We start from the raw sequence: 23,615 nt of genomic DNA, 5'->3' as shown, positions 1-23,615 counted from the left end.
TTGCTTCCCCTAGAGCCAGCGTTTCATACACGCTGTTCCCTCTGGCTAAAACGCCTTTTACCCTACTCCCCTCCACCCAAGTCCACTTTCCTGTACACTAGTATATTATTTCTTGTGTATATTATTTATTGATTTCAGAGAGGAAGGGAGAGGGAGAGAGAGAGGTAGAAACATCATTGATGAGAGAGAATCACTGATCAACTGCCTCCTGCATGCCCCCCACTGGGGATCAAGCCCACAATCCGGACATGTGCCCTGACCTCCTGGAAGGGCGGGCGGTCACATTTTTTAAAAGCCAGTGCCCACTAGGAGACTGGGAGCCCCAGCTCAAGTCAGTTTGACTCTGCACGGATGCCCTTTGCTCTCCACTGACAATGCTCCTGCTGGTTCCTACCATGTGGGAAGGGAGCAGGCTACCAGTCAGGGGCTGGGACTACCCATCAGGAGCCCCAGTCCATTTCCTTCCCTGGACTGCAGATCCTCGTCTGTGCAAAGGAGACAGGGGCCCCTGGCCTGCTGATGGTGTAAGGCCTGGGTCAAAGGTGGGAATGGAACCTTGGGGGACAGGAAGGGGGTGGGGGAGTTGGTAGCTGAGCTTCCAGACATTTTTATCAGTCCTCCACAAGCAGCCCCAGACAGACACAAGCTTGGGTTCTGGGCTCTGAGCTCCGGGACATTCCAGCCAAAGGTCACTCCTCAGCAGCCAGCCGCAACTGACCAGGGCCTGGACCCTGCCTGCCCATCCCCATACCTTTCCCTCCCCTGAGCAGGAATAAAAGGGACCTTGGCAGGGAATGCTTCTGGGATGAGCTCAAGGGAGGGTGCATGTCTGTGGATATGTTTCTTCTAGAGCATCCATGTGTGATCTGGGTCTGCATGTGCACGCACAGTCACAAAAGGGTGCCCCTGGGTCCCATGTGTCCGAGCGTGCATGGCTGTGTGGTGACTCTGTGCATGACCCTCAGCCCTGACACACTGTGACATCTGGTTCTTCAGGGCTCTCCTGACGCTGTACCGTCCATTCTTACTCCAAAGCTCCCACGGGTTTCGGGCTGTGCCCTCCATTCATCAGTGCCCGCCCCTCTTCTGTCATTGATCCCGTGCTGCTGAGAAAGACCCAGAATTCTGAAATATTAGGATGAATCCTGAGGTAGGTGCAGGAGACACTATCCATGCTCCACAGATTCCCTTTGATCACTGCTGTGGGCCCCTTTCTGTATACTTGTTGACATTGCTTCCAAAACACCTGCCCCTGCACATTCTCCTGGGCTTGCCTAGGGCCACTGAAGACACTTTTCCTCACGTGCAAAGTGTGGTAGACAACTGGGAGCTTATACCCCCTCCCCGTACTCCACCCCCGTGACCCTTAGCCAAGACCAGCTGGTGAAAGCCAGCTTCCTGGCTCTAAGCTGGAACAAACGCCAGGCCTCACTCTTGCCCCAGGGCTCCCCTGCGGGATCTGGCCGAGGCTGTTTCTGGTCTGGAATCACACCCCGTTTCGTTTCTTCTTCCCCTTCCTTTTCCGGCTGCCCCAGCTCCCTCTCGAGTTCCTCCTGCAGGCATTTCCTCACAGGGTTCCTCATCACCGGGTCTGCTTCTAGGAAACTCAACCTAAAACAGGGCGATGGGCTTGGAAACCTCTCCACAACCCCACTGAACAGAGAGGACAGAGGCCCAGGGAGGGCACGTGTGCTTCCAGAGCTCCCCTCCCACCCCCGCTTTGGCAAGCTTACTCTTACCTTTGGTCTCTGTGGCCCTGTGTGCCGCCCTACGCCCCACCTCCCCTGCAGGGGGCGGCCCTCTCTGCAATGCCCCCCGGCAGCCCTGGGTTAGAAAAAGTTTTTTTTGTTTGTTTGTTTGTTTTTAATATATTTTATTGATTTTTTACAGAGAGGAAGGGAGAGGGAGAGAGAGTTATGGATGAGAGAGAAACATTGGTCAGCTGCCTCCTGCACACCCCCACTGGGGATGTGCCTGCCACCAAGGCACATGCCCCTGACTGGAATTGAACCTGGGACCCTTGAGTTCGTAGGCCGACGCTCTATCCACTGAGCCAAACCGATTTCGGCTAGGAAGAGTTTTTAATCCTGCTCGGGTCCCCCTTTCCTGAGGGTGTCTCCTTGGAGAGTGAAGCAGTCTGGGTCAGAAAGCAGCAAAGAGGAACCTTCAAGGAGAGGCCAGGGAGACAAGCACTGCTCTGCTAATACCCCTCACCAATTTGCCTTCTAGGGCGCACAACCAGGACCACAGTGCCTTCAAGGGCACACAACCAGGGGGCAGATGGGGCTCTGGCTGACAAGGTCGGGACCTTGCCTTTCTCAGAACTGGCCTCCTGTGGTAGCAAAGGCCCCGTTCTGGGAACCGCGAGACTTGGATCCCCTCCACAGCTCCCTCATGGCCTGGCTGCGTACCTTTGAGGGAGTCCGGTGGCTCTCTGAGGGATGCAATGTCCCCATCGGTGGCAGGCCCACCATGGGGCGGGGGGGAAGCATGGCATTTGGAGCACAAGATCCGGGCCTCAAACCCTCATTTTACGAAATAGCATTCCCGAAATGAATGAGCCCACAGCATCTTCATTTCTTCTTTTGACGAAGTTGATGCCTACAGGCCTGACCTCACGGCGTGCTGGGAGAACGAAACGAGATAACACCGGGCAGAGCACTTAGCAGGTCCCTGGCACAGGGCAACCTCGAGCAGGTGACTATTTTTGCTCTTGTTGTGTACCAGCCGGGGTTGCATAACCAGCTGGGTCCTGTGGTCTTGCTGACGTGACACTCACTCCAAAGCTCCGTCAGAGCCAGAGGACATGCACGAAGGAGACACGGCCGGTGGAGCGGGAGCTGGAGGGGCGTGGAAAGCCTTCATTCTCTGATCCCACTCGCCCTGCCTCCAATGCCTCCTCTGGCTTCAGAGAACGACCACAGAGTCCCCAGGTGCTCGGGGCAGGGGCTGCGTGCGGGCAGGTGAGGGACAGGCAGGGTGACTGACAGGCAGGGTCAGTGCTCTCCATTTGGTGAAGTGGACAGAAGTAATGCAGGCTTAGCCTTGTTTTGTTTCTTATGGTTAGAAAATGTATTTATTTTGTCCAATTTAAAAAAAGAAAAGAAAAGAAAATGTATTTCTTTTCAAATTTTAAAAATTCTGGTAAGATAGTACTCACATTGGTGAAACATCACCAACTTCAGAACTCTCGAATCTTGCAGAACAGAAACTTCACACTCATTAAACAATAACTGCCTAATTCCGCCTTCCCCCTTGTCTTAAAAAAAAAAATCTATGTAAGAATTGGAAATAAGTATTTATTTATTAGTAAACTAGTGACTCAGTGCACAAAATCCCTAGAGACCCAGACCCAAGGAAAACTGCGCCAGACCCAGGACCGCGCCGCACTGTGCCATGGGACGCCCGAATCCCACTGTGCAGAGAGACCCAGAGGCAAGTCCCTGCCCACCCACACGAGCCTCGCCATGCATGCAGCCCGCCCACCTGCACGTGCCTTGCCACGCACACAGCCTCCTGGTGACCGGCCTTTGGTTGTTATGGCATTAGGGCCACTGGGTTTTTTAATATAGATACTTACTAGTGGTTCCCTATGTACCGGCCACTGTGCTAGGCCTGAAACACAGGAGGAACCCAAGGCTCACCACTGGCTCTGAAGGTTCAGGATTCATAAGCCAAAACAACAATGGAAGATAATTATGTTTCATTTCTTCATTTAGCAAAACTCTCCTGACCCTGTCAAGCTCATGTGGCCAGGAAGCAATAATGGGGGACACCTTGTCCCACCTGGAGGTGCTCATGTTTGGTGCAAGGCTCCCACCCCCAACCATAGAGGCTTCCCCTCCCAGGCCTCTGCTTCACCAGGTCCTCCCCACCATCCCACACAGCGAGGCCCAAACTGCGGCAAAATGCAGGCAGCAGGCCCAGCCTGGAGCTCTGGGGAAGGGCATTGGATCCTGGGCTCCAGGTGAGCTCTACGCTGATCTCACCAAAAATTAATTCATTAATTAATCTATTAAAAAAAATAAATTCAGCCATGGCTGGTGTTGCTGTGAAAATAAACAAGTCATCTTTACTGTCAAAAAACAGCTTAGACAGTTGCCATTTTGGACTGTGTGACTTGGCAGCTGCCACTTTGGCCACATGACTTCAGCTCCGCTGGGGGCCGCCATCTTGAAATGGCAAAGGCCAACCCCTCCCTTTACATTAGCCAATCACAAAAGACTGTGCACCTGAGCACCAATCAAGAGTGAGGACAGGTCACATGCATGAGGATTAAAAAGCCGAGCAGTCCCCCTGTTCAGTGTGCGTGCACCCTCCTGCAGGAGTAAAGATATGTGCCTTGCTGCCTGGCTCCCGAGTATGCTTCGTGTTCTATCAGGTCCCCTGAATTTGGGGTCTCGCCTTGTTTCTTACATTGCCCAGTTGGTTAAGTGTCATCCCATGTACCAGAGGGTTGCAGGTTCAATTTCCAGAGGCAACCGACTGATGTTTCTCTCTCACACTGATTGATGTTTCTGTCTCTGTCTCCTTTGCCCTTCCTCTCTCTCTCTAAAATAAAATAAACATTTATAAATAAATTCAGCAATATTAATAATTATATTAATGGGACTGGCTTTAGCTCAGCAGTTCCTTCGAATACAATGCTTACCAATCACTCTTGCTCACCTACACGAGAGTGGCTCGAAACCTACAGGCACCTTCCAGCCCTTTATTTAAAAAAATATATAAACTAATGGTGAAAAGATCTAAACACCTAATTAAAAGGCAGAAAGTGTCAAACTGGATTTTTTATATGCTGTCTATAAGAGCCTCACTTTAAATATTAAAAAATAGGTTCAAAGGGGATTTAAAAAAAAAAGTTGCACACAAAACACTAATCAAGTGAAAGTTAGGGTGGCTATATTAATAACAGACAAAGTAGATTTCAGAACAAATATTACAGGAATTGAGATGGCTATTGTATCATGATAAGAGGGTCAACTTATGAAGAAGACATAATAATCCTAAATATACAGAGTCAAAGAACCAGATTGTTAAAATACATGAAGCAAAACTTGATAGGATTGAAATAAAAAATAGATAAATCCATAATATGGTTGATGACTTCAAATTCTCTCTCTCCATTCAGTAATTGATAGAACAAAAGTAGACAGAAAATCACAAGGATAGAGAAGATCTAAGAACCAATATCAAACAACTTGACCTAACTGCAATTTATAAAATGCTATACACAACACAAGCAGAAAAAACATTCTTTTCAAATGAGCATTCAATACTTGTGTGTGTGGGTAGGATGGGAGGGAGAGGAGAGGTTTGTTGAGACCATGAAACAAGTTTAAAATAATTGAAATGACACAAAATTTTCTAATTTAAATGAAATTAAACTAGAAAGAAACCAATAACAAAAAAGACCCCCAAATATTAGGAAACAAGACACATTTAAGTAAACAAGGGGTCAAAGAAGAAATTACAAAAAAAATTAAAATAGTTTGGATGGAATGAAAATAAAAACTCAATATATAAAAAATTTATTGGATGTAGCTTAGAGAAGTTTGTAGAGGGGAAATTCATAGTATTAAATGGTTTGAATCAGAAAATAAGAGAAGCTTAGAACCGATCATCTAAGAAGAGTAAATTATATCCGAATCAAGCCAAAGGAAGAAAATAATAAAGACAAGAGCAGAACTAAATTAAATTGAAACAGAGAAAACCATTGAAACCAAGGATTATTGGAAAATAAATTGATAAACCTCTAGTCAGGCTGGCTAAGAGGAAAAGAATGAAGGCACAAATTGCCAGTTGTCAGGGTTTAAAAACAGATATTACTACAGCTCCTCCAAAAATTAAAAGGATAATGAGTGAATATTTTGAACAATTTTATGCCATTATATTTGATAGTTTAGTTTAAATGTGCTAATGGAGGGCTCTCAGAGCGCCCAAGCCATTTCTTCTCTGTGTGTCTGGCAGAGCACTAAGGTTCGGGACAGACAAGAGGAGAATTGAGGGCCACACGATATCCAAACTCTAGGTCAAACGGGGTTGGCCTGGCAGAACTCACGCTGGACCGGCTGCCAGGTTCATATTCTACGGAGTTTACCTCAGATCTAAGCCTCTTTCTCAACATCGGGTACACAGAAAGACAAGCGTGACTTAATTCTGGGGATTGCCCAATGACAGTGTTGGAAAATCCCCAGATTTAGGCTTATCCTTCTTGCCCAAGTTACCTCCCACAGCACCATCACAATATAGGACTGGCAAGGTGGTTAAAAACCTGGATTCAGGTACTCTCTCTCCCCTTCACTCCCCCACCCTTTCCTTCCATTCAGGCCCCCCAACAAGCAAGGGCGTTGGCATCAGACCAATCACGATTCCAGTCCCAGCACTTCCTCCAACTAGCTGTCATGTCTCTAAGCCTCAGGGTTTTTTTTTTGTTTGTTTGATTTTTGTTTTGTTTTGTTCTCTCTCTTTTTTTTTTTTTTTTTTTTGCCTCTATTAATGTAATTGTTGATATAGGAATTTTGGGGGGGTGAAATAGGCAGATTTAGGGAATTTTTAAAATTAGGGGGGGAAAAACACAGGCTACAGGGTTGCAAAATTGTACAGTTAGTTGTGAGAGGCAGCAGTTACATTTCCATAAGATAAGGGAACTGGAAGCAACAAAAGGTCTATATTCACAAAATAAGGGAGGGCTCCCAGGTCACATGTGAGATTTGACCTATGAGCTCAGAAGTGACTGTAGTGACCAAATCAAAGAGGGGTGGTGGCCAATCGGAGGGGATATCGATGCACAGAAAACAGCAGCCTTTGTACACTCTGGAAGAAGGGACTGGGTGGGGCTCTTTCCCCTCCCCGCGGGGGAGTCTGTGCTGCGAGTTTCTCTCCCTTTCCCAACGTGGGAGTCGGTACTTGTTCTTCAATAAATTTCCACCTTTGCTATACCATCTTCCGTCCCTGGATTCATTTTTTCAACTCTGGCAGATAAAGGGCCTGGGAACCATCCTGTCCAGGGGAACACCGAGTGTTCTAGTCCAAAAATCCCCATATCTTATGAACTCGTATCTCCAGGGTTGTGAAGGACAAATAACAGAACGTATGCACAAGGTCAGGGCTAAATTTATATCCGTCTCTGGTCTCTTCCCTAACGGATTCCTTCCCTGAAAACTCCAGTGAAGACTATCTTCCCTCTTCTCAACTTGACCTTGAACTTCAAAAGCTCCAGGAGAGCAAGGACTGGGTCTGTTTTCTCCTCCTGTTGAGGATTGGGTGGGCTCCCTGTGGGCAGAAAAGCAAGGCCACATGCTAACCTGACTAGCTCAGGGAAGGCCTGCAGGGCAGTTCTGCAAACTCAAACACTTAAAGTAACCACAAAGGATGGTCTGAAATTAAAAATTTAACGAAAAACAGTGTAAGGAAGTCGTCATGTCCTAGGCTAGTATTTTCCCTGACAAAATCAACTTCTATCTTTATGAGCCTATTGTCCTTTTGCATCTAAGATAACATACCTGTGAAATGTCTGTAATTTCATTGTAATTTCCCTTTCCAGGACCCCTCAGGGTGCAACAAATGGCACCAGGGCAGAAACCACAAATTCCCTCACTGTTACTGTTATCGTGTTAATTGTGGACTGTTAACTATCCTGTACCCACCTCTGTAAAAGGAGCGTGTGTCCATCATTTCCCTTTTAATCGAATCCCAGAGGTTTCCTGCTTTGCTTTCTCCCACCTCCCTAATCTATCACCAATGGATTTCACATAACCCACCTGCATCTCCTCCTTCTATGGTAATTTATAAAAAAAACAAGGTAAAAAACCACCATTCTCGGGAGCATTATCCCAATTGTTGAGATTCTGCTTCCCAGCAATTGTTGAGTTTGGCTCAAATGAACTCACAAAAATTCTTTACAAGTTTCACTGTTTTTTCCCGTTAGCATCACACAGACCAGGGCTTCATAAACATGTTTCTGCATTTAACCCCATCCCTCCCTTAGGGTAAGTGGCCTCTCTGCTTGCCCTCCTCATCTGTGCAATGGAGGGACTAAGGCTGTCATTACCATAAAGGATCTCAGAGGGGCAAGCATCCAACGCCTCATAAACTACAAAGCTGTACCCACAATTCCTAATGGCAGCACAGCACTGGTGACTGAAGGGGGTATGGTGGGAGTTGCTACCCTGGGTGAAACCCTCCTGGTCAGGCCCAGCTTGGCAGCTTGACTTCTTTGTCTGTGGTTTGGTCAGAGCACCTGTGGGTTAGTTGGGCGTTGATGAAGAAGAGGTGACCTATGTCCCGGAGCCGTTCTGTTCACACACCGACAGGAAGAGCAGGGCAGGCCACTGTAGACAGGAATGTAGGGATGGTAGGATGTGTGGGGAGGTCACCAGGAGACGTCAGTGCTTGTGTGAGCCCCCATGCTCACCTCACACAGAGGAGGACAGTCCCAGGACACAGAAAGCTGCCCAGAAACGACCTCTCTGGGCTGCTCTAACTCTAGGTCTAGTTTCCCATCCAAAGCCAATCTGAGCCAAGCTGCTTAAGCATCAGCCACGATCTTGGCAGCTGGGGACCAATAGGAGGAACTATCATTCAGTGAGGTGGCCCAGAAGCAAGAGATGGCCCCTCTCAGCCCTTGGACTTGCCTCTGCATCCTTTGGTGTGAAGAGCCCAAATTGGGACAGGCTTTATCATTCCATTCCCCAAGCCCTGCCACCGACCTACACTACCAATCTGCCTGCTCTTTTCTAACCTTCCAATCCGATCAAGATGCTCTTCTGCTCACACCTCTCCTTTGGTTTGAACCCCACGGGATAAAACCCAAGCTTTGTGGCTGGATTACAAGTTCCTTCAGATGTGGTCCCTGTCAGTCTCCCAGCCTTCTCCTATCCTCCCCTACCAGTCCTCTTCCAGCCCCACCAGGTGCTCATGGTTCCCAACTCCAGGCTCTGCCTGAACGCTCTTCTCCTTCCACTCTCCCCAGCAGAATCGTCCTCATTTCAGGTCCAGCAGCAATGTCCTCTCCTCGTAACCTTCCCAATTTACCATCCCTCCTCCGTGCTCCCCAAGCACTTTGTCCGTGACTCTATGGTGCTCATTCATGGTCGATGCTCCACCATGGAAGGAGCCGCTATGCTGAGCAAGCCTGCACTGGGGCACAGGATGAGGTTCCTGCCTCTGGGAAGCTCCTGGCCCAACAGAGAGGCAGACACAGCAGACCCACAGTGACAGCACAGGAGGAAGGGGCTGAACTCAGCACAACCTCCCATGGTCCCCTGCCCTACAGCTTGGCTGTCTGGCTGCAACAGTGGCTTTGAGACACCATCCCTTGGTTGGGTCTCCTCGGAGACTAGGACTATGTCTGATTACCTTCTGTGTCCCAAGGAAAGCCAGAGCCAGGAAGGTGCACAGGAAACACATGCTGGCGTAGATGAACTTGGGTTCTGAATGTTTCAGAGAGGCGTTGAAGACCCGAAATCGTGCCATTTAAGATAACATCTTACTTTTCACAGCACAGTGGTAACACCCTTTTACACGTTGTGATTTCATTTGATCCTCAAATGTTGCAATGAAATCAGTAATGGAGAAACTGTTACGGCCATTTCGTGATGCAGAAACTGAAACCTAGGCTGGGATAGAGACTTGCCTAAGGACACCTGGCAAGTCAGTGGTAGAGAACAGGCCATACTCTAGGCCTCCTGCCTCCCAGCCCAAGCTCTGCCCCTTAGGCCACACCATCAGGTGAGTGGGTGGGCCAGGGGTTCCAGCCCAAGGCCTCCTCCACAGGAGACCCTTCTGGAATAGGCTCACCCACACACTGACCTGGGGTCCTTCCAGGCCGGCAGGTGTCTTTCTTCCCAGAGGACCCCTGTAGGAAGCGGTTATGGGATAAGCCTCGGACTGACCTGCTGGCAAAGTCACAAACAAATCCCAGCTTGGAGGGCACAGTCCTCTAAGCATAATTAAGCTTGATCTTGTAGCTGCTCCCTAGATCTTTCCTGGGTAGCTAGTGGGCTGTAGGAGGGGCAGCAAGTGCTGCCAAAACAAGTGAAACTTATAAGAATATTGTAAATTACCTTGTTTGTCCCTGACTAAAAATAAAGCATCAGCTTTGCAGTCTGGATCTGTTCTGTGGCCTCAGCCAGGCACAGAGGATCCACCTAGACCCAGCTTTTTCTCATCTGTCTCTTTCTTCATCCTTCACCGTTTGCCGAACCCTTGGCTGTGCTGGCGTGGCATAGACCTCAAAACTTTACCTTTGGGGAGAGGATGCAAGAACTCAGTGGCTTCTTCAGCATCTACCTAGCTGTACTCTCCTTCACCCAGAAAGACACCACACATGGTCCTACCCCTGCTTTTACACATACCAGCCCGGAATGTCCCCCCCAACCCAGGTATGCCACCAGCCTCCCCTCAGTTTCCTTAAAGGTACCAAGCGCTTTTCAGCCTCAGAGCATCACACATGCTCTATCTAGAATGCTTTTTCTTCTACTCTTGGTCAACTCAAGCCTCAGAGCGCAATGATGTTTTCTCAAAGAGGTTCACTCCTGTGGCCTTGAGAGGGTTGAACAATAGAAGTGTTTCTAGGTCCCATGGGCTGCATGTGTCACATGCTACCCTGGCACTGTGGCCTCTATCATATCCCTCCCCCCGAGGAGGTAAAGACCTCAACAGTAGAAGTTCCCTCTCCTCTTTAAAAAAAATAAATAAAATTATTGATTTTTTACAGAGAGGAAGAAAGAGGGATAGAGAGTTAGAAACATTGATGAGAGAGAAACATCGATTAGCTGCCTCTTGCACATCCCCCACTGGGAATGTATCTGCAACCAAGGTACATGCCCTTGACGGGAATCGAACCTGGGACCCTTCAGTCCATAGGCCGATGCTCTATCCACTGAGCCAAACCAGTTTCGGCTCGCTCTCCTCTTGTACTGTGCCCAAGAAATATCTTTTCACTGACATGCTTGTTGCCCCCACCCCTTCCCTCACCCTCAACATCCAATAAATCATCTAACCACAGTTCCATAGTTCTCACCGCCTCCTATGCTTTTCTCTAGACCAGGCCTTTCCCTCCCTTCCCTCTACCACTGCCCTCCCTTTGGGCTCATTCTCTTCCGCCTGGATCCCTCCTGCAGCCCCTCACTGCCCTCCTGGCCTCCAGCCTCTCCCATGCATTCTCACTGTGGTTGGAGGCCTCTAAGATCTAATCTGACCACTGTCATTTTTCTACTCAAAGCCATTCCAAAAACCCCATTCCCACCACAGCGTCCCACGAGTGGCACTGGAGGACCTTCATAAGACCCGGCCCAGCCCCTTTTCCCACAGCTGCCTGAGTGCCAGCCACTCCTGGTGCCCTAACCCTGCCCCAAACATGCCGGCTTTTCTAAGACTTTATTATGCCTGTCCTCTGCCTTCCATCTACAAAACTATTCATCAACATAAAATGAAAATAATTTTGGAACACTCTGTATGTGCCTGGCACTAGGTTAAGCTTTTTTCATACCTAATCCTGTTTAGTTCTCAAAACACCTCACAAACTAATTGTCCTTGGTACCATTTTACAGATACGGAAACTGAGTTTCAGAAAAGGCAGGGCCATGCCCAGCTGGTGTTCTCAGTGGGTTGAGCATTGTCTCATGCACCAAGAGGTCACCGGTGGGATTCCTGGTTATGGCAGGTGCGTGGGTCGTGGGCTAGATCCCCAGAAGAGGTCAATGCAGGAGGTAGCCAGTCGATGTTTCTCTCATGGAAATTTCCATCTCTCTCTCCCTTTCCCTTCCTCTCTAGCTAAAAATCAGTAAAAACATTTAAAAAAAAGAAAAAGAAAAGAAAGGTAGGGCCAAAACTGGACTCTAGGTCTATCTAATTCCAAAGCTGCTGTGCACTAACTTTGCTGGGAAACACACCCAGTCCCCAGTCCAAGAAAAGGTCTTCTTCTCTCTTTCCCCAGCACTGCTGCCAGTGGTATGTTTGTGCAGCCAACACTGCCCTCACCCACTGCCATCACTACCCTCCTCACCACCCTCACCACCACCACCCTCACCATCACCACCACCCTCACCACCACCTCCCTCACCACCACCACCACCATCACCACCACCACCACCCTCACCACCACCACCACCACCCTCACCACCACCACCACCCTCACCACCACCACCACCCTCACCACCACCACCACCACCACCCTCACCACCACCACCACCATAATCACCACCACCACCCTCACCACCACCACCACCACCACCACCACCACCACCACCATCACCACCACCACCACCACCACCGTGAGCTTCCCAAGGGCAGGGCCCGGGCTGGCTGGGCTGGGTCCCAGCACGCAGCAATGCACAGACAGATAGTCTGTGAGATTTCTCAACACAGAGATGGAAAAAGGTAGAGGCATCTGGGTGGTGCAGGAGTCCAGCCCTAACCTAAGCAATCCCTGATACCGACCAGAGGCGGGACCATGGCATCTGCGGCCAAGGAAAGGCCTTGCCCAAGAGACTCCAAACAACACCTGGCCGCACGCCCCTGGCCGGCCCCCTGCACGTGCCGGACTCCCGCCCCTGCGCCCACGTTCCAGCCGCCTGGCCGGGCCGTACCAACCTCCGCGGGGGAGAGCGAGGGGCGGAGAGGGGGAGCCGCAGGGATCCCCAGGCGCCTCTCCTGCAGGGAGGACCCCGGCCTCCGCTCCCGGCACCCCCGCGCTCCCCACGCCTGTGGCCTCAAGCGCACAAAACAGGGGTCCCCGCGGAGCCGAGCCCCAGCCTCGCTCCCCGTCCTCCCTTACTCCCCAGCCAGTGGGGCGCGTGGGCTGGAACGCCGGCCCCGCCCCGCCCGCCCGCCCGGCCCCGCCCCGTTGGTTGTGAGGTTATAAAACGCCGAGCTCCAGTGGCCGCCCGAGTGGCCACGGCGGGGTCTTCGCGTTCCACTGCTGCTCGGACTGCCTGCCGCGCGCCCCCAGCGCCCCCAGCGCCCCCAGCGCCCGGGCTCCCCCCGCTCCCCGGCTCCCCCGCTCCTCGTGCGGTGCGTCCGCGCGGCCCCCGGGCTCCCGTGCTCGCGGCGCGAAGCCCTGGCCCCGGCGGCCGGGGCATGGCCAGGGGCGCGGGGTGAAGCGGCTTCCCGCAGGGCCGTTCCCTGAACCGGCTTCAGCATGAAGACCCTCATCGCCGCCTACTCCGGGGTCCTGCGAGGTGAGCACCGGACCCCGGGCTGCCTGCCCGGAGGGAGAGCTCGGGTGGCGGTCCGTGCTGTCTGTCCTATGAGAGGGGCTTGGGGATGGGGTGAGTGTCTGGGAGATAGGCTTGTCACCGAGCACCGAGGGGTCTGCAGGGCCTTTGGCGCTTTCTCGGCCTGGGGTTCTAAAGCTGCAAGAAGGTCTCCAGGAAGAGCCCTGAGGAAGGGCGCTAAGGCGAGCAGGAGCGTGTTCTTACAATGAGGTGGTGCTGGGAAGGACTGGCCACTGTGCAGGTTAAGGTCCCAACAGCCTCTTTTCTTAGGGGGAAAGCTTGCCGCCCCAACCCCTTCTGATCATCCCGGTCTGGGGCTAGGGAGGAAGAATGGTTACCTAGTCTGATCCATGTATCCTGGCATGGGAGTCAAGTCTGGATTCATTCCCCACGCTAGCGTTCATCAGTATTTCAATATTTGCAACCTCTGTTACATCCCTTTCCTTCCCCCCAGCTTGCTTGTCTCACCTGGGAAACAGGGGTGATACTGGACAACTCATCTCCAGCCCCGGCATTGTTGGTGGCCCCTGGCAGTTCCCTCCCCTCAGCCCTCACCAGGCAGCGCAAGGGAGAGAGACGGACTGCATGGGGCAGCGTGGCCAGGGTTTTGCAATCCCCTCGACAACAGCCACCAGAGAACATGCCGGACTGGGGCAGGTGTGCCCACACTGTCCTCTCTCCAACACCCACGCGCCAGGCAACGCTCTGGGGCCCACTCAAAAGCAACTAGGAGCCTGGCATCTCTGAAAGTGTGTGTGTGTGGGGGGGTGACCCGAGTGCCCTCCGATGTGGCCCATGCCCCTGGAACTGAATCAGGGGCAGAGTAGAGATCAAACTCCAGAACTTTCCCCCCCTCAAGGAAGAGCATCCCTTCCACCTCCCACGTCTCCCTCCCCCACCCCATCGCTGGAGAAACTTGTCCAGGGTTTCCTTAAGAAATAACCTTGGCCATGGGATTCAACACAAACCCGGGAGACCTGGGGAAGTCCTCACAGCTGTCCTGGTCGGAGTGTCTGTCTTGCTGGAATCCAACTTCCCTCCCTCCCTCCCTCCCCCTAAGCCTTTATTCTGCTGAACCTGTCCTACTTAGAGTTATTCTTTAGTAACTCACAATTGTTTACTCCACCCAGCTTCATTATAAAAGTAAAACATCATAATTACTGGAATTTTGAGAAAAAAAAAATATATATATATACACACACACACAGAATGAAAATAAAAATTGCTGGTATTGACTACCCAAAGATAGCATTCTATTGCCATGTTAGTATATTTTTTTTTTTTTTTTTTTTTTTTTTTTTTTTTTTTTTTTTTCGGCTGCAGTCCTGGGCTCAGGCGTTGGCACTCCTGGGCTGCCCAACCCTCACGGGGCTAGTTTTTAAATTGTTCTCAAATACCTGTGGCTCCGTTTTCATTTTATTTTATTTTTTATTTTTTATTTTTTAATTTATTTATTTATTTATTTATTTATTTTTTACATATTTTCTTGATTTTTTTTTATTGCCCCCCTCCCTCCCTCCCACACATCCCCTCCCTCCCCATAGTTTTATGTCCATTGGTTGTACTTATATGCATTTATACAAGTCCTTCGGTTGATCTATTATCTCCCCCTGATATCCCTACCCTCCCCACTGTAATTTGACAGTCTGCCTGTTGCTTTACTTTCTCTATATCTGTCTCTTGGTTCATCAGTTTATAAAGATCTTTATCATCCACCGATGTGTGAGGTCATGTGGTGTTTCTCTTTCGTTGATTGGCTTATTTCACTCAGCATGATGCTCTCCAATTCCATCCAGGTTGCTGCAAATGATGAGAATTCCTTCTTCTTTATGGCAGCATAGTATTCCATTGTGTAGATGTACCATAGTTTTTGGATCCAATCATCTGCTGACGGGCACCTAGGCTGTTTCCAAATTCTGGCTATTGTAGATTGTGCTGCTATGAACATAGGGGTGCATATATCCTTTCTGATTGGTGTTTCTAGTTTCTTGGGATATATTCCTAGAAGTGGGATTACTGGGTCAAATGGGAGTTCCATTTTCAGTTTTTTGAGGAAACTCCACACTGTTCTCCACAGTGGTTGCACCAGTCTGCATTCCCACCAGCAGTGCACGAGAGTTCCTTTTTCTCCGCAACCTCGCCAACACTTGTCGTTTGTTGATTTGTTGATGTTGGCCATTCTGACAGGTGTGAGATGGTACCGCATTGTTGTTTTGATTTGCACCTCTCGGATACTTAGTGACTTTGAGCATGTTTTCATGTGCCTTTTGGCCTTCCTTCTGTCTTCTTTTGAAAATATTCTGTTTAGGTCCATTGCCCATTTTTTAATTGGATCATTCATCTTCCTTTTATTTAGTTGTATAAGCTGTCTGTAAATGTTGGAGATTAAACCTTTATCAGTGGTAATATTTGCAAATATGATCTCCCACACCGTGGGCTTTCTTGTTGTTTTATTGATGGTTTCTTTTGCTGTAAAAAAGCTTTTTATTTTGAAGTAGTCCCATTTGTTTATTTTCTCTTTAGCTTCCATTGCCCTAGGGGCAGTATCAGTGAAGAAGTTATTTTGGCATACGTCTGAGATTTTGCTACCTGTGGATGCTTCTAGTATTTTTATGGTTTCCCGTCTGATGTTTAAGTCCTGTATCCATTTTGAGTTTATCCTTGTGAATGGTGTAAGTTGGTGATCTAGTTTCATTCTTTTGCATGTGTCTTTCCAATTTTCCCAACACCATTTATTGAAGAGACTGTCTTGACTCCATTGTATATTCGTGCCTCCTTTGTCAAATATTAATTGAGCATAGTGATTTGGGTTGATATCTGGGTTCTCAATTCTATTCCATTGATCTATTTGTCTGTTCTTGTGCCAGTACCAGGCTGTTTTGAGAACAGTGGCTTTGTAGTATAGTTTGAAGTCTGGTATTGAGATCCCTCCTACTTTACTCTTCTTTCTCAGAATCGCTGTGGCTATTCGGGGTCTTTTATTGTTCCAAATGAACTTTTGGAGAGTTCTTTCTAGGTCAGTGAAATATGTCGTTGGTATTTTAATGGGGAGTGCATTGAACCTATAGATTGCTTTAGGAAGTATGGACATTTTGATGATGTTGATCCTACCAATCCATGAACATGGTATGTTCTTCCATCTCCTTACATCTTCCTCTATCTCTTTTTTCAGTGTCGTGTAGTTTTCCGCAAATAGGTCCTTTATTTCTTTAGTTAAATTTATTCCTAGGTATCTTAATTTTTTTGGTGCGATGGTGAATGGAATTGCTTTTTTAGCCTCTGTTTCTGTAGTTTCACTATTGGTGTATAGAAATGCCATGGATTTCTTGGCATTAATTTTATATCCTGCTACGTTGCCAAATTCATTTATTAAGTCAATTAGTTTTTTAATGGAGTCTTTTGGGTTTTTTATGTACAATATCATGTCATCTGCAAATAAGGATAACTTTACTTCTTCTTTTCCAATTTGGATGCCTTTTATTTCCTCCTCTTGTCTAATTGCAATGGCTAGTACTTCCAGAACTATGTCAAACAGGAGTGGCGAGAGTGGGCATCCCTGTCTTGTTCCTGTTCTTAGAGGGAATGGTTTTAGTTTTTGCCCATTGAGTATAATGTTGGCTGTGGGTTTATCATATATAGCTTTTATTATGTTGAGGTATGATCCTTGTACTCCCACTTTTTTAAGAGTTTTTAACAGGAAAGGGTGTTGGATTTTGTCAAATGCTTTTTCTGCGTCAATTGATATGACTATATGATTTTTATCTTTCAATTTGTTTATGTGATGTATCACGTTTATTGATTTGCGGATATTGTACCATCCTTGCATTCCTGGAATAAATCCTACTTGGTCATGGTGTATGATCTTTGTGATGTTCTTCTGGAGTCGATTTGCTAGAATTTTGTTGAGGATTTTGGCATCTATGTTCATGAGGGATATTGGCCTGTAATTTTCTTTCATTGAGTTGTCTTTATCTGGTTTTGGTATTAGGGTGATGTTGGCTTCATAGAAGGAGTTCGGAAGTGTTCCTTCCTCTTGGATTTTTTGGAATAGTCTGAGGAGGATAGGTTTTAGTTCTTCCTTGAATGTTTGGTAAAACTCTCCTGTGAAGCCATCTGGCCCTGGGCTTTTGTTTGCTGGAAGCTTTTTGATGACGGTTTCAATTTCTTCCCACGTCACTGGTCTATTGAGATTTTTAGATTCTTCCTGATTGAGTTTTGGCAGTTTGTATTTTTCTAGGAATATGTCCATTTCCTCCAGGTTGTTTAGTTTGTTGGAATAGAGTTGTTCGTAGTATTTTGTAACAATCTGTTGTATTTCGGTGGGGTCTGTTGTTATTTCACCTCTTTCATTTCTGATTTTGTTTATTTGGGTCCTCTCTCTTTGTTTCTTGGTTAGCCTGGCTAGAGGTCCATCAATCTTGTTTATCCTTTCGAAGAACCAGCTCTTGGTTTTGTTGATCTTATGTATTGTTTCTTTGGTCTCTATGTCATTTATCTGTGCTCTGATTTTTGTTATTTCCTTCCTTCTGCTTACACTGGGCTTTTCTTGTTGCTCTTTTTCTAACTCTTTGAGTTGTAGAGTTAGTTCATCTGTTACCATTTTTTCTAGTTTTTTGCAATAGGCTTGTAAGGATATGAACTTCCCTCTCAAAACTGCTTTTGCTGTGTCCCATAGATTTTGGATTGTTGTGTTTTCATTGTCATTTGTTGCCAGGATGTTTTTAATTTCTTCCTTGATTTCTCTGGTAACCCAGTCCTTGTTTAATAGCATGTTGTTTAGTCTCCATGTATTTGATTTCTTTGGATTATTTTTATTGTAATTAATTTCCAGTTTTATGCCACTATGGTCTGAGAAGATGCTTGATATGATTTCTATCTTCTTGAATTTGAATAGACTCTGCCTATGTCCCAAAATGTGGTCTATCTTTGAGAATGTCCCATGTGCACTTGAGAAGAATGTATATTCTGTGGCTTTGGGGTGGAATGTTCTAAAGATGTCAATTAATTCCATCTGGTCTAGTGAGTCGTTTAGGATTGATATTTCTTTGCTGCTTTTTTGTTTAGATGATTTGTCGAAGGGTGACAGTGGGGTATTAAAATCTCCTACTATGATTGTATTGCTATTAATCTCTCCCTTAATGTCCTCCAGCAGTTTTTTTATGTATTTGGGTGCTCCTGTATTGGGTGCATATATATTTACCAGGGTTATTTCTTCTTGTTGGATTGTACCCTTTAGTATTATGAAGTGACCTTCATTATCTCTTGTTATGTCCTTCACTCTGAGATCTAATTTGTCAGATATAAGTATTGCTACCCCAGCTTTTCTTTCCTTTCCATTTGCCTGGAAAACTTTTTTCCATCCCTTCACCCTCAGTCTGTGTGCATCTTTTTTTCTGAGGTGGGTTTCTTGTAGGCAACAGATGTAAGGGTCTTGTTTTCTTATCCAATCTGACACCCTATGTCTTTTGATTGGAGCATTTAATCCATTTACATTTAAGGTTATTATTGATAGGTACTCATTTGATGGCATTTTTATTCTATACCCATGTTCCTTCTTCAATTCCTATTTCTTTATTTTTACAGTAGACCCTTTAGCATTTCTTGCATTGCTGGTTTGGTGGAGATAAATTCCTTCAGTCTTTTTTTGTCTGTGAAGCTCCTGATTTCCCCTTCAATTTTGATTGATAGTCTTGCTGGGTACAGTATTCTTGGATTCAAACCCTTCCTTTGCATGACTTTGTATATTTCATCCCATTCCCTTCTGGCCTGATATGTTTCTGTTGAGAAATCAGTTGCTAGTCTGATGGGGGTTCCTTTGTAAGTAACTTTCTGTCTCTCTCTGGCTGCTTTTAAGATTCTTACTTTGTCGTTGTTGTTTGCCACTTTAATTATAATGTGCCTTGGCGTCTGTCTTCTGGGATTCATTTTGCTTGGGACTCTGCGAGCATCTTGGATTTGTGTGGGTTTTTTCTTCTCTATCTCAGGAAAGTTTTCTGTCATTATTTCTTGAAATACTTTTTCCACGTCTACCTCAGTTTCCTTTCCTTCTGGAACCCCTATTATTCGAATATTATTTTGTTTTGTAATGTCCCAAAGCTCCCGTAGGCTCTCCTCCTGCTTTTTAATCTTTTTTTCTAGAAGCTGCTCTAATTGGGTATTTTTTTCCATCTTGTCTTCTAGCTCACTGATGCGGTCTTCCGCTTCATCTAGTCTACTCTTGATGCTTTCTATTGAGTTCTTCATGGTAGCGATGTCATTTTTCATTTCTTCTTGGTTCTTCCTCAATTCCTGATGGTTCTTCCTCATTTCTTCTTGGTTATTGTCAAATTTCTCTTCCATTCTTTTTAGCCAACCAATAATCATTATTCTGAACTCTTGCTCTGGTAGGCTGCTTGCCTCTGGCTCGTTTACTTCCTTTTCTGGTGATGCCTGCTTTTCTTTCATTTGTGGGGTGTTTCTTTGTCTTCCCATGGTATCTCTTTTCAGGATGTCTGGTTATGTGGTGTTCTTTCTCTTGCGTTAATTTATAGGTGCAAAATACAACACTACCATGTACAACACGAGAGGCACTTAACAGGAATGTATTTACAATATTAATAACCTCTAATAAAGGTAACCCCTAGCGATAGGCAAATTAGGGTATAGGAGAGAAGGAAGGAAGGAAGGTAAAAATAAAATAAAGAAAAATTAAAAAAAAAAAAAAAAAGTCAAAGAAGAAATAAAGTAATGACAAAATGAAGTTAGAAAACAGGGAGAAAAAGAAGAGAGAGAGAGAAAGAGAGAGAGAGAGAGAGAGAGAGAGAGAGAGAGAGAGAGAGAAGAAGCAAACTAAAAAAATGGGAAACAAACTATATATATGTGGAGAAAATTGCCATAGATCAACCACTGAGCCCAGCCAATGCCGGTAACAATACTTGGAGATTAATACAAACTACAATACAATATCCACTATTATTAAGTAAGGTTATGATATACAGAAGTCAAAGAAACAAACAAAAACAGAGGATTTAAAAAAAATTACAAAGCAACAATAACAACACTGGAATAAGCATAACAATTTCACTGAAAAGCACCAATATTCACAATAATCAACCTTCACTCAAACAATGAGAAAAGGATAGAAAGTAGAACCGTTTTTTTTTGTGTGTTTTTTTTAACTAGTTAATATAGTGCAGAGAGTGATATTTATACACTTGTATCAGGGGTTGGAACTTAGATCTATGAGTATAGTGAGAGCTTTAGCAGGGGGTATACAGAAAGAATAGAGGAAAAACTAAAGCCGGAAAGGGATAGGATAAACTGGAGACTAAAAGGTTAAAGTTTAGTAAGAGAGTGATGGGGTAAAGGTCGAATTGAGATAGGGTTGAATGATGCTATAGTAGAGATTAAAATAGAATGAAGGTTACTCCCAATGTAAAATAAAGACGAAGTAAAATGGTACTGGGGAGGAAAAGAAAAAGAAAAAAAAATTGCAAAATAGCAGTAGTAATAGTGAAGATAGAGATTGAAAAATGTAATAATTGAAAAGGTAAAATCAAGTAAGGAAAAAAGAAAAAAAATCGTTTCTGAAGTAAAAGATGTAAAAAATGAAAATTAAATAAAAAATGTAAAAAATGAAAATAAAATAAAGAATAGTATAATTAGCATAAAATTGTCCAGTAGAGTTCAATCACTTCCTCTGTTATTGTATTTGGTATGCCTGGTTCTTGGATCAGAGAGTCTTGCAGTTCCCAGCTTTCCACTGCACCTCAGTTTTGTAAGGTAGTCCTTAATTTTAGGCAGGCTATATCTTAGTTATTTGTGTCCATTTATTTATTTTTGATTAATTAAAAGAAAAAGAAAAAGAAAAAAGAAAAAAAAAAAAAAAAAAAAAAAAAAAAAAAAAAAAGGCAGTTTGTAGTTCAGCCCTTAGGTGTCAGTGTTACTGGTTTGACCTCCCAGACTTTGGTTGCTCTGGCCCTCTTTCTCTCTGGGGGCGGGCCCTCGCAGCTCTCCCGGGCTACAATATAGGCGGGGCCACGGCCGCTCTGGGGGCGGGGCCTCGCGGCGCTCCGGGCCGCGGTGCTCTGGGCCGCTCTGGGGCCGGGGCCTCACAGCGCTCCTGGTGGCGCGCTCAGGGCCGCTCTGGGGGCGGGGCCTCGCGGCGCTCCGGGCCGCGGTGCTCTGGGCCGCACTGGGGCCGGGCCTCGCGGTGCTCCTGGTGGCGCGCTCAGGGCCGCTCTGGGGGCGGGGCCTCGCTGGAGCAATGGCGCTATCGCAGCCTGAACTCTCAGCCTAGCCACGCAAACTCTGACCTTTCTGTGGGTGGTTGAAGAGCTTCCTTGAATCCACCCGCTTGCTCCGATCGGGGCGCCACAGGTGCTCGATGGACTCCTCGGCTGTGGGTTTTCCAGGCCTCAGAGAAGCTGCTCCCTTCCTGGTAGGGTGGCGCCGCCTTTGCGCTGAGCCCGGAGCTCCGGGAGAAGTCGGGAGTGCTGGCCGCTTGGTCAGGAAAAATTGTCCAGCGGACACTTCCTTACCTTCCTAGAGTGATCCGCTGCCCCTTAGCTGCTAATCAACATTCCCTGAGCGACTCAGATGTTGCTTCTATCTGTTTTGGGACCGGGGTCAGAACAAGTCCGTCTGTTCGGTCGCCATCTTCAAGCTCCGCCCCCTCCGTTTTTCGCCATGTTAGTATATTTTTATAATTTTATTTCTATGTATTGTATAAAGCTGAGGGCACGCTATAGCTACTATAGTTCTGAATCCTGTTTTCTCCCTCTGGATGTTCCGTCATGAGTATTTCCTCCTGTTATTCAAATTCACTTGTCATGTTTAATGGCTGTGTCACAGTGTAACCGTGTCCTGGCATTGCTGTTGTTCTCTGTGTGGCTGTGGCTGTGTCTGCCCCTGTTGGTGTGGGTGCTGTTTGCCCTTGGAGAAGTCCCGAGCCGCTGTCACCATCTCGGGAGGCAAGCGGCCTGAGCTGCCCCACGCACCTGGCCCAACAGCCCCTGACAGCCCCTTCCCTCACCTAAAGAAAGCTGGTCTGTCCACTGTGCCCTCTGAAGGCTCATAAGAAGGGAAGACGGGACTTACCCATATTCATGCTTTTAAAAGTGTATTTGCCTCCAGTTATGGGCCAGGGATGCTCTCTGTGCTAGTCCTTCCTGATGCCCCCTTCCCTTACCTCTGCTGGCCGGGAGCTGTATCTTCCCGGACCGGGGACTCTGACTCTCATGGTTTGGACCTGGAGTTTGTTAGTTAGCAGGATGTCTAGGGAAGGGTTTGGACCAAGTGGCTTCATATCCCGTCAGGAGCATTTCCCCACGCTGTTATCCGATCTCGAAAACATTTTTGTTTAATTGGCTGCAAAGAATTCCATCCTGGGATCTAGCAAGGGCTGGTATGAGATGCAAACCAATCAACTTAGCTCCGGATAGATCGGCTTTGGTGAAAGACTGGGTGGGGTCGGGGAGGGTGATGAAGCAAATTCGGTGTTATCTGGGCATCTCCATTAGACCTGCTTTCCACATCCCTGGTCTCTGACAACACTCGCCGGTGGCCTGCTTTGCCTCTGTAAATAAGGTGCTGCTGCTGAACACCCTGTTAGTGGCCGAATTCAAGGAGAGACCGTGGAGTCCGGGAAGGGAAGTCCTGCAATGGGTGAGAGATTGAACTGGACTCCTTGGTGTCTGGTCTCCTGACCAAGAGGAAAGCAGTGCTGCTGTGGGAGCATGGACACGTGGGTGTCTGATTTGGGGGGGGGGGAGGGAGGTGCATGTTGCTAGTTGTTTGTCTGAAGGACTGTTCTGGGTGGAGGCTGCAGAGCTGGTCTCATTTGCATCTCTTCCTTTGCCCCTGGACAGCGGAGGGGGAGGAGGGGGGGACGGGACACGGGGACGATGGACATGGAGAGAAGGGGAGGATCTTCAGGTGAGAGCCCTCTGATGTCTGCCTATATCTCTGAGGTTTAACCCATGACCCAGCATGAGATGGTGGCAGCTCCATGAACATTCTAAGCTGATTTGTGTGGCTCCAAAGAGCAGGACCTGCAACAGAGGGACGAGGAGGGCAGGTGTTGGTATCATGGAGGAATTCTTTCTAACAGCTGTTGAAGACTGCAACAGGCTTCGTGTGGGTGAGGGTGGAGCTCCCTCCCCGTCACTGCAAGCGGGCACTTGGTGGGGAGGGAAACTAAGGCTAGGTTGTTGGGGGGATAACTCCAGAACTGGCGGTTGGTAGTTCCCTAACCCAGCCAAAAATTATGGCATGAGAACATCATGCATGTTCTCCTCCTCTCTTTTTTTGGAGCTTCCCCGCCCTGTCCCATTTCCCCAGCTGCACGGAGGCCAGTTCGGGGTTATCTGTGCTCCCAAGGCCTCATCTGGGCTGGGAAAGAAGGACCAAGAGGAA

General features: G+C 47.3%; 1 protein-coding gene and 1 pseudogene across 3 annotated transcripts in view; both read left to right on the top strand.

Moving 5' to 3' along the window:
- The window catches only part of LOC311627157 (small ribosomal subunit protein uS15-like), a 198,768-nt pseudogene extending 176,673 nt beyond the window's left edge, over positions 1–22,095 (top strand). The window contains exon 2 of the transcript XR_014797067.1: positions 21,073–22,095. The product of XR_014797067.1 is annotated as a small ribosomal subunit protein uS15-like (transcript). The remainder of the gene's footprint in view (positions 1–21,072) is intronic.
- The window catches only part of DGAT2 (diacylglycerol O-acyltransferase 2), a 41,547-nt gene continuing 30,807 nt past the window's right edge, over positions 12,876–23,615 (top strand). The window contains exon 1 of one of the 2 annotated variants that reach the window (XM_084893418.1): positions 12,876–13,184. In XM_084893418.1, coding sequence (XP_084749544.1) covers positions 13,145–13,184 — 40 coding nt within the window. In that variant the 5' untranslated portion in view covers positions 12,876–13,144. Of the gene's footprint in view, positions 13,185–22,846; positions 22,866–23,615 lie in introns of those variants that run through there. The other variant, XM_084893419.1, reaches the window with a different exon arrangement.

Source organism: Pipistrellus hanaki (assembly GCF_964339955.1).
Source record: "Pipistrellus hanaki genome assembly, chromosome: 9".
Lineage (NCBI taxonomy): Eukaryota > Metazoa > Chordata > Mammalia > Chiroptera > Vespertilionidae > Pipistrellus > Pipistrellus hanaki.
The sequence above is the reverse complement of the archived record's forward strand: the minus strand, read 5'-3'. Positions and strand labels throughout refer to the sequence as shown.